This window comes from Neovison vison, chromosome 1, assembly GCF_020171115.1.
Source record: "Neovison vison isolate M4711 chromosome 1, ASM_NN_V1, whole genome shotgun sequence".
Taxonomy (NCBI): Eukaryota; Metazoa; Chordata; class Mammalia; order Carnivora; family Mustelidae; genus Neogale; species Neogale vison.
In genome coordinates, this window is record NC_058091.1 from 210,297,621 (window position 1) to 210,308,857 (window position 11,237).

The window sequence follows — 11,237 nt, forward strand, 5'->3', positions numbered from 1 at the left end:
GCATAAATAAAGTTAATGTTTGCCTTCCTCACTTGAGGAGGCTTTTGACTCTCCAGAGTCTTTGGCACCTCATAGGACAGGTGAAATAAATCTGGGTGTGTTTGGACTAAATGTCTAAGACCGTACTGCTGCCCTCTTCCAGCTGCATGACTTGGGTGATTTCTTTTAAATGGCACTCCTTTCTGGGAGGCTGAGCTATATTCTATCCTGTTTTCCTCTCATCAAAAATAAAACAACAGCTCCTATTAAAACTAGCACTGTTGAGGTATGCAGACATTAAAATAGAGAAAAGTGTTTCTTTTCTTATTTGGTAAATATTTTGCTTTTGAAGCATCAGTGACTAATCACAGCTGTTTCCTTTAGTTACAAATGTATCCAATCAGGTAAAATTCCAAATGAAACACACAATCCACTGGAGTCATTCCATTAAACAGTACAATGGGAGCCGTAAGCCTTGTGAAATATATGTATTAAGTATGCATGTATTCATCAAATCAAAGAAGCTAATGGGTCTCTGATTAGTGTTCTAACTCTATTACGGTGATAGTTGCATTCTCACCTGGACGCATCTAAAACATGTGAACAAAATGCTGTTAAGAGTAATATACAATCTGTTAAGTGACATCATTCTGGCCGAATACTCAAAACTAAATTTCGGCTAGAATTTCTCTCTTGAAAAATCAAGAACAAAGAAGAGCTGCTGTTAAGGTATTCTTCTATTTTACCTGAATAATTTGTACTTCTTTATGTCAAAACTAAAATAAATATTAACCAAAATTAATCTTATCTAGACTTCACAAAAGACGGTATTTCCAAAGGGTTTGTACCTGGACATAAAGAGAGAATGGCTAGTACAATTCAGAATCAGGTATTCAGAAAAATAAGTAAATAGCAAATGAATTTTTATTATTTTAAAAATATAGTGGATTTTGTGGCAACTAATAAATTTGCATTTTGAACAAAGAAGACAATCTAACTAAAAATTCAATTCTAAATGCCAAGCAGTAAAACTTTATGTAGGGGTGGTTCACATTAACACATAGTTTTTAAGAAAAAGATGATTGTTACAATCAAGCATACAACCACTTAGTTATACCTAAGTTCTGTTAAAAATGTTCTTTTAGAGAATCCAATTCTAACGTCTTCTACTTCTCCACTGATTTTCTCCAGTGATAAAAGCACTCTTTAATGGCCAGCATTCAGGAAACTATGTGACCATTCCCTAATCATACTGGTATCTACAACAGAGGTCTCCAAGGGAGCCCAGATCCAATTCGCGAAGCTGGCCCAGTTCAGAATGTTTAACAATGAGGTGGTAACTAATGACAGTACTAATCATTATCAGAAATTAACAACTTTAGGTATCTTTGTCTTGGGTTTTTCTGGTTTAGGTACATCCAGAATTTCTTCATAGTCGGCGCTCATTCCCTTTGCCAACCGACCAACCGTGACCATTCGATCTGTCAAGGAATGGAAGTTAGAATGTAAGAAAAATGGTAATCAAGTACATCCCTGTAGTTTGGAACTGGCTGAGCAAAGGAACTAGTTTTGACATAAATAATCACAAGGAGGGAAGACTCCATCACTAAAGGAGAGTGAGCATTCTGTAATTGATTATAACCCTTGATTTCAGAGTACCGCAGGCAATTTCTCATCCCAATTAGGGAAATGCAGCAACTGCTTTGCAATGCACAAATTGATGAGAAAGCTCTTTCATTCTTTCCCAGTGTTCATCATTATAGAGTCAATGAATTCCAAGAATCTGTAAACAGTATGACTTATGAAGCATCGGTTTTAAATGCACAAGATTCCACCTGTGAAATTATACAACATCTGCTTGTCAGTCTTGTCATTCGGGAAATGGCAACCCTCCCAGGAGGGAGAATTCAAATTCCACTTCCATCATTTCAGTCCTCCTGCCTACAATGTAGTAAAGACTGTCTTCTTCTAGACAAGACCGTGAACAAGAACTCTGGGTTTTCAAAGGGAAATGTTCAGGTAGGAAGTAAGAATGAGCAGATTTTGTGTAGTACTGTCACTATTTGAGACAAAAAGAAATGTGCTTTTTCCCTAAGAAGTACTACTTTTGCCCTCTATTCCTTCTTCCACTCAAGATTATCATCATTCCAATCCAGATAAATTAATACAATAATCATTTCCACTTCCCTCACATACATAGAGTGAACATTTTTGAAGTTTTGATGACCAACAGCAGTATTTCATTAGAAAGAAAATACAACTGGCCTGATGATGTGTACCTAACAAAATTTTAGTATTTTTGGCTGTTTTTGCAATCAGCTCTGAATCCTTCAGATATAGATGAAGCAAACCATTTGTGAGAATGCTCAATCATAAAAATATTGAGTGATTTTCATATTTTTTATTTCCTCTTGTGAATCAGTATTTTTCTGTTGGTGACAGAATTGGCTTTATTATTAAATTCATTAGTTGGCAGTTAAAAATGTGTATAAGTAAGATGCTTTGTAAGATGAGGGTCCTCTAGGGCTTAGTGGTCACCGTTTCCCACATGACAGTACCAGCTACTAGTGCTCAGTTATGACTGCATCTACTCCTGACAGAGAAATGACTAGACTGTCATTGCAGCAAGAAACCAGGTTGTCTTAAAATTAGTGGTACCTCAGTATTAACAAAATTCAGCAAAAACACAGAATAATAACCTCGAGCCTTCTAAATAAAGGCCCACAGATCTCACCTGAATTCTGACTCTCAGGGCAATCTTTCTTAAAATGGTCCACAGAGCCACAGAGTCTGCAGCAACCACCTATTGAAAGAACAAAGTCACTGAAAACTTCTCATACTTACAAGGGACTGTAATGTCTCAAAGCATTTTTCATATCTTATTTGGTCCTCACAGCCTTGTCAGTGCACAGGGAGGTGGAAACAGGAACACAGGTAGGTGCCACCATTCCTGTTAATAAGTCCACTCTCTGTCCTTTTGATCCCACAGAGCCCTAAACTGTACCTATCCACTAGTTCTTGCACCTGGCCTTCAGGGGAGAAGAGGGACAGAGAGGAGAGAGATAATGGAAGAAGGTACTTGTGCTCTGGAGTGTCCAAGAGCCACTGCATAGAAGATCATTAACTGTGGTTACATAGGCAAAGATCTGTGAACTGTTGAACCTGTAAGCAAAAGTCGTGTCCAGATGCATTTTGTCGAGGAGGATGTCCATATTTCTTATCAAATGATCAATGACCCCAAAAAAGATTAGGAGCCATTGCTCATCTGTACAGGTCAGATGGGGGTGATCAGTTACAAAAGGAACCAAATTCACTTTTGTTTTAGTGCCTTCTACCTGCCAGGCACCCTAACCCTAATAAAAATGCCAGTCTGCCTACTCTAAGCAACATTCCAGGACTGTAAATTACCACACATGTAGTTTCTAAAATTAATCTTTCCCTTAATGGTCAAACACTATCACTTAATGGTCAAGCATTATCATGACATGCTTATATTGTGAAGTGACTTACCCAGAAATGTGACATTATAAGATGTAAACCTGGCTGAATTCTCACTTCTCTGTGATCTCTTCTTTCCTTGGCTGCACTTTTAAAAAACATCTACTCATTTTGCATAACCATCCAAAGCCATCTTTATCATCAGTCATGTCATCTGACCTGTGTCATTAAGTTTAAAACTGAAAGGCACCTATGGGCCTTTTCCAGGGCCAGCTTCTTTACTGTTATAGATGCCAAAGTGAAATGGGAGAGGGACCCTGAACAATCTATTTTAATTTTCAAAGCTCTTCAGTACCATAATTCAATCAATACCATAATTCATCAAATCTAAGACACTGAATATAAGCTATATCATTATTTTACAAACCTCTCAGGGAAAAAAAAAAATACCTGCCAATTACATGGCACTCACCACTGGTAAGATATATTCTGAGTTCAGAGACATTAAAATGTGAGAAAATGTACATCTTAGAATCAAGGAAATATAGTTTTTCATCTCCATTTAACAGCTAAGGAAACTGAACTGAGAGAAATAACAGAACTCAGCCAAAGTCCCACTAGGAAGTGGTGGTAGTAAAGCTATAACCCATCAGCTTGATTTGAATGCTGTGCCTTTTCACTGGACTTCTCCCATGCGACCCAGGACATGTCATACAAGAAGTATCTGGAACCTGATGGCATCAGTTAGCACATAAGCACCTTACTCATAGTAACAGAAAATTTCCTTCTTAAAGCTTCGGACACCACAGACTTTAAGGAGTTTAAGATGTTAGTTGAGCTAAAGATAAGAGAGGTACATGATCCCATGCTAGATTACCCAAGGAAAGCATTCAGAAACAAAGATTACTATACATATTGAAAAGTGTCTACCAGCCCATCTATCCAAAATGGTATGCTAGCCTGGGATTAAATCCAGAACACTATTTTTTAAAGTCTTATAGTAGCTTGAGATATACCCCCTTTGCTTCTGTTGTGTTTAAAAGTAGGTATTTATAACAGACTCTCAAAAATAATGCTGAAACAAGCAAAAAGCTTAAAATATATACTTTAGCTTTTTGTCTTGATTAATACGTCATATTACACATAAAGTCCCGTACATAGAATAGAGTTTGATAAAAACTGAAATTCTTAAGGTTTTGTTTTTTGTCCAAGAATTGATTCAAGAGCTAATTAAGACTCGACGTTAAATCACAACTCTGCGTTCTAATTCACCTTTTCTAATATATAAGGGTAACGGTACTCACCATCAGCATAGAGTCCTTTGGGATTATCAGGACAAGATCTGGATAGATGCCCCATTTCCCCACAAACAAAACATTTTGCGAAAGGAAATTCACCTGTAAGGATCAACATTTTCTGTTAAGTTGGCTAAGTACAGAACAAGTTATATAATTCATATTATTTTAAATAATCTGGGAAAAAAAACCTTATTTTTTATACAGCTTAAAATTTAATCTCAATTTCAAAATAATAAGTGGCACGCTCATGACAAACGCTGTCCCCAAAAATCCCACTTCTGACATTTACCGCACTAAAAATCGATAGAAAGAAAACACACCAAGAGCTGGGTCTACTTTGGCTTTGCACTTGGTTATTTCATGCTCTGTGGACCCACACCGGTAACATATTCCAGTTCCCATATCTTGATTCTCAAGGGCAGCTGGGCAATCTGCAATCCCATGGCCAGGTTTTCTACAATGGAAACATACCTGGGAAAACAAAATGTGAGTTTCCACATTACAAAACTACACTGGCTTTATTAATTCTTGAATTCAAAAATATCTTTAAAATGTCTTTCATTTGTTATCTAGCTCTTTTTAAAAAAATCTCAATGTTTTATCTGTAGAAAAAAATTGTTCCATACATTCCTAAACAATAAATGTCATTTCCAGGAGAGGGTCTCAGTACTTCTGAAAACCATCTATCCATAAATCCATCAATCTCAAACACAAAGTTAAAAATGGTTTCATAGAAACTACTTAAATGAATTAAGCAAATATGGACTATTAACTTCATTAAGGGGATGTCTTTTCTAGAAAAACTGAGTTTTCTGCGAAAAATAGGAAATGACCATAAAAATTATCAGGCATAATTCATACTAGTATTTACAAAGTTCATATAATTGAATACATCTGAGTCAAATGATGCCATTTAAATTATGACTCAAATTATATTTCATACCAAAAAACGTATCTTATAGTTTTCATAACTTTAATGCATATTCTTTAATACTCAGAATTAGGTGTTTCATTTTTAGAGTATGTACACAATACATTTTTTAAAGATACTTATTTATTTGACAGAGAAAGAGACAGCGAGAGCAGGAACACAAGCAGGGGGAATGGGAGAGAGAGACGCAGGCTACCCTCTGAGCAGGGAGTCCAGTGTGGGGGCTCAATCCCAGGACCCGGGGATCATGACCTGAGCTAAAGGCAGACACTTAACGACCACCACCCAGGCGCCCCTACACTATACATTTTAAAAGAATAATTATAACATGAAATATCTGGCTCCAACATAACACTAAATAATTATTTGGTTGCTTTACATACTACCTACTGATGTGGAGAATGGTTTTTGCTGTAATGAATAACAGTAATCATAATCAAATATGGTGGATACTCAAAGATATGTAAACTATTTTATATAAACTGAAAAAAGGTGTGTGTGTGTGTGTATATATATATATATATATATACATATATATTTATTTATTTATTTCTAGGACAACAAATGGTTTATTTATTCAAAAATTTTTTTGAAAAAAGGGGCGCCTGGGTGGCTCAGTCACTTAAGTGGCTGCCTTTGGTCATGATCACAGGGTCCTGGGATGGAGCCCTGCTTCCAGCTCCGTGTAGGGTGCCATGCTCAGCAGAGAGTCTGTTTGCCCCTCTCCCTCTGCACCACCCCCACCTCGTGCTGTCTCTCTGTCAAATAAATAAATAAAATCTAAAGATTTTTTTTTTTTTATTTATTTGTTAGAGAGAGAGAGAGATACAGAGCACAAGCACAGGCAGACAGAGTGGCAGGCCAGAGGCAGAGGGAGAAGCAGGCTCCCTGCCGAGCAAGGAGCCCGATGTGGGACTCGATTCCACGATGCTGGGATCATGACCTGAGCCGAAGGCAGCCGCCCAACCAACTGAGCCACCCAGGCGTCCCATAAATAAATAAAATCTAAAAAAAAAAAAAAAAAAAAAAAAGGTAAAAACCTAATCAGTGAACTGTCATGTTACTAGAGATCATGTTGACTTCACCAGGACTTCTGGACTTCTTATTATGGTGATCTAGTTTTTAGCCATTAGCTTTTCCTGAACCTGTATAAAACTGCATTTTCTTTGTTTGGACCACCTCATTCTAAATGTAAAAGTTAGTGAAGATTTAAAGGGGTTCATTCTTTTCCAGTATGTTATGAAATGGAAAAAATAGGACATAGTTGCAATATATTATATGTTTTATCTGCCTGTTTAATTTAAATTTAAAAATCCTGTGCTTATTTTAAAAAAAATTGGTAAAAAAAATTTTTTAAGATTTTATTTACTTTTTTGACAGAGTGACAGGCAGAGGAAGAAGGAGAAGCAGGCTCCCCGCTGAGCCAGGGAGCCCAATGCAGGATCAGTGAGGGGGAGCCCAGGAGCCCAGGCCGACAGGATCATGACCTCAGTGGGTCAGATGCTTAACCAGCTGAGCCACCCAGGAACCCCAGGTTTTCACCTTTAAAACCCAACAGTCACCAAATGCAAATTTCTTTTTATTTTTTTTTCAAATGAAAATTTCTTGAATGATCCTAAATTTAACGTAGATGGGACTGTCGACAGTGAACATCATAAATTATCTTAATTTATTAGCAATTAAGAACTGATGCTCAGACTGAACAAACTACGTACTTTTAAAATATATGCTTTAATAGAAAGCATTTATTTTTTCTTGAAAACCAATGTCTTTCTCCCTTAATTACAAATATAAAACATCTCTTAAAAGGTCACAATATGGGGGTGCCTGGGTGGTTCAGCGGGTTAAAGCCTCTGCCTTCAGCTCAGGTCATGATCCCAGTGTCCTGGGATCGAGCCCCGCATGGGGCTCTCTGCTCAGCAGGAAGCCTACTTTCTGTCCTCTCTCTCTCTCTCTCTGCCTGCCTCTCTACCTACTTGTGATCTCTGTCAAATAAATAAAATCTTAAAAAAAAAAAAAGTCGGGGTGCCTGGGTGGCTCAGTGGGTTAAAGCCTCTGCCTTGGGCTCAGGTCATGATCTCAGGGTCCTGGGATCGAGCCCCGCATCGGGCTCTCTGCTCAGCAGGGAGCCTGCTTCCTCCTCTCTCTCTCTGCCTGCCTCTCTGCCTACTTGTGATTTCTTTCTCTCTGTCAAATAAATAAAATCTTTAAAAAAAAAAAAGTCAATATAAATGTTTCGAATACTATGCAATTCATCATACTGCCTATGTCAATGGAATTATCTTTAAGTTACATTACCTTTAAGTTAAATTAGCTTGATAAAAATTTTTTTAGATTGTATTTATTTAGAGAGAGAGAACACACGTGAACAAGGGGAGACACAGAGGGAGAGGGACAGACTCCTCATTGAGTGTAGACCCTGACATAGGGCTTGATCTCATGACCTTGAGATTGTGACCTGAGCCCAAATCAGGTCAGGTGCTTAACCAACTGAGCCACCCAGGTATCCCAATTAAAATATTTTTAAATAATGGTACATTTTAAATAAAGCTATCCTGATCCAAATAAAAATGATTACATTTTCTATCCATATTTATTCATAAGGAATGTTTGATTAGCATTATCTCTAAATAATTATCTGCAACTATGTATAAAACTAATCCTGCAAATAAAAATGAAGTGTAAATTGATAACAAATACTGATTTTTATGTAGTATCTTACTAGAAGACTTGGAAAATTCACTTAGAGAAGGGGAAGAATTATATGAAGGATTTCATTTCCTACGTCTGACAGTTTAAAAATGCAAGGGTGGGCAAAACAAATCAACGTGCCGCCCCCAACATTCCTCTGAGTAGTATGGAGAAGGGATGGAGCAACGACTAGGAACAAACTCAAGGGATCTTAACTCTTATTACTCTACTCTGTTACGAACTAGTTTGATTCTTATTAGATCTCATTCCTGCGCCTCAGTTTTTCATGCATAAAGACCAAAAACATCCTTTCCAATTAAAGGGAACCACACATATTTAACCTGTTGCACTTAACCCTCCACCTTACCTTTCTTTTTTTTTTTTAAATGCCTGTTTGAAAAGAAGCTACTGGAAGGCAGGAATAAGAACATAGGTTTTGAAGTCAGACAAGCTCCGGGTTTGAATTTCATCTCCGCTACTATACTAGCTATGTGGCTGTCAGCACTTTTTTTTTTTTTTAAAAGATTTTATTTATTTATTTCACAGAGAGAGATCACAAGTAGGCAGAGAGGCAGGCAGAGAGAGAGAGGAGGAAGCAGGCTCCCTGCTGAGCAGAGGGCCCGATGTGGGACTCGATCCCAGGACCCTGAGATCATGACCTGAGCCCAAGGCAGCGGCTTAACCCACTGAGCCACCCAGGCACCCTGTCAGCACTTTTTTACACCTGCCTATACATCAGTGTTTTCTCCGCATATGAGACTAATGCTACTATCTTTATAGTGTTGTTGTGATAATTAATCACATCAAGTACCCAGCATACAGGAAGTGCTAAAATAGTCCTAATGTTATTACTAGCCCTCAAAAAGATGCTTTATAAATCTAGTATGTAAGAGCATCAGATTCTGTTAGAATATACATGTGTGAGTATATGAATAATAGTTCTGACCTATATAAAGTAATATTTCAGTTAAAGTAATGATCTTACCATTGCATTTTTCTTTGCTGCTTGTCTTTTTAGTCTTCTTCCTTCCCGTCGACTATCCTTCTTTAAAGCAACTGCAATTTCTTCCCTTACCTCCTCACTGTCTGTTGCTATCATCTCTCCAATATGAACTATCTGTGAGTTTTGTCTGAGGTATTCCATGAATCCATTTACATCTTCATTTAAGTACTCCTTTTTCTTTTTGTTCTTTTTGTGTTTTGCTTGGGGAGCATCATTTTTAAAGGAGAGCCTTTTGGCTTCAAGTTGTTTACTCTTTGGTAGATTTTGGCTTTCTCCCTCGAAGGACCCCTTCTTCATGTCCTCCCATGATGTTGCAGCCAAAGGTCTCTTGTTATGAGTGGTACTTACTCGGGCCCACCTGGTCATGATTTCATCAGCGGTACTTTATCAAGCTTTAAGACAAGCATGGATGTTAGTAACCATTAAAAAAAAAGAAAAAAACCACTAAAGATCCACTGGGTTTGAATTTCAGTGTATTACATTATGCCCGTAAGTTAAAGCCTTGATTATTTAAACACTTCATTTAGATAGCTGTATATTTAATTTTATAATATGCGGCACAGATATGCCTATAAAATAAATCGACCCTTACCAAAAGAGTTACCACACCGGTAAAACAAACAAAAAACCCAACACGTATATAAATGCTTAAAACTGTAAAACATTTGATGAAGTAACCAAGTTACTTTGTAAAATTTGAATCACAAACTAATACAGTGAGTGTAGTGACTCTTCCCAAATTCTGCAGTTTTCCTGGCTGCTTCCTATCTGTAAGTCCCAAGGCTACTTTTCATCCCATTTTCTCGCTGAGTTAGTTCAGTGCAAACAATCTGCATAGCAAATTAAGTACACAGAAATCCTGTCCTTTTGGCGCAAAGTTTGTCATTACAACCCTTCCCGCAGATTGATACGTAACATATACAAAAGGGTTTTTTATGGTCACGTGAGGATGCTGGGTCTTCTAGCTCCTCAGACTATAAACCACTTCGAGCCCAGTGGTTTCCAATCCTTTTCAATTACTGAGCCGCGCCCCTTTGGGGGCGGCATCCCGTGTACCAAACAGGGTTAAAACCTCAAGTCTCGTGGTTAGAAACCTCCCGGAAATCCACGCTGAAGGGCGGAGCCAACGAGTCAGCGAGCGCTACACACACACTGCTCACTGCAGCTCCTGCGACTGTCACGGTAAGGACTGGAGCTGTCCAAGAGGTGCATTATCCCTCCTATGAGGACAAGGAAAGGGGGAATCTCTGAATGTCAAGATGTAGTTGGGGGAGCCCACTGGACACCGGGTCCGTCCCGGTAGGGCTGGATGCGCCAGCCCAGGCGGCTAGCACCCGACCGCTGAGAGCCGTCCCCGCGACGGCGGCGCCCTCGGCAGGCCTCGGATCCCGGCACTCCTGCCCCATCTGCCGTTGAGAGCTGTGGGGGGCCCAGCAGTCAGTCTCTGCGCCTTCCCGCCAGGTCCCTGGGAGCGAACGGGAGAAATACGCTGCACCTGCCGGAGGGGTTCCCAGGGTCCTATCTCGCTCAGCCGCGCGCAACTACTTACCGCGCACGAATCCTCCAGGGCAGCTGAGTTAGCCAGCCAGAGAAGCCCGCCCCCGGCGACTGAGTCGGCACTCAGGACCGGAAATACGTCCCCGAGAGTGCGTCACTTCCGGAAGGCTAAGGTGGGGCGGGGCACGTGTGCTAGTTAGAGTTGCTTTCTTGGCGGGTGCGTGCGGCTGAGTAAAAATTTATGGAGCGCCTAGTTTTTGAGGGGTGCGGCGGTGCACCACGGGGACACAAAGATGAAGAGTGCTTAATCCGTGCTGTCCGGAATCCGCAGCTCAGTAGAAGAGCTGCACTGCAGCATGGGGGTGTGGGAAAGACCGGAGAGGGTGACCTTTGAACTGTA

The 11,237-nt window shown here is 39.3% G+C and overlaps 1 protein-coding gene across 1 annotated transcript; it reads right to left on the bottom strand.

The window, feature by feature from the left end:
* Positions 1–871: 871 nt before the first annotated feature.
* On the bottom strand, positions 872–10,989 carry ZCCHC9 (zinc finger CCHC-type containing 9). Its single transcript, XM_044266178.1, has 6 exons — positions 10,890–10,989; positions 9,323–9,732; positions 5,036–5,186; positions 4,722–4,814; positions 2,714–2,782; positions 872–1,460 (listed from the first exon to the last, which is right to left on the bottom strand). Exons 2-6 carry the CDS (start codon positions 9,704–9,706, stop codon positions 1,342–1,344), a joined length of 816 nt encoding a protein of 271 aa, XP_044122113.1. The 5' UTR covers positions 9,707–9,732; positions 10,890–10,989; the 3' UTR covers positions 872–1,341.
* Positions 10,990–11,237: the final 248 nt, after the last annotated feature.

Excerpts from the sequence above, each read along its gene's own strand:
- ZCCHC9 (XM_044266178.1), bottom strand. The coding sequence starts at position 9,706 with ATGACCAGGTGGGCCCGAGTAAGTACCACTCATAACAAGAGACCTTTG. Across the intron at positions 4,815-5,035 it reads CAAAGTAGACCCAGCTCTTG|GTGAATTTCCTTTCGCAAAA; the intron begins GTGTGTTTTCTT and ends TGATCCTTACAG. Across the intron at positions 2,783-4,721 it reads CAAAGGACTCTATGCTGATG|GTGGTTGCTGCAGACTCTGT; the intron begins GTGAGTACCGTT and ends TTCTTTCAATAG.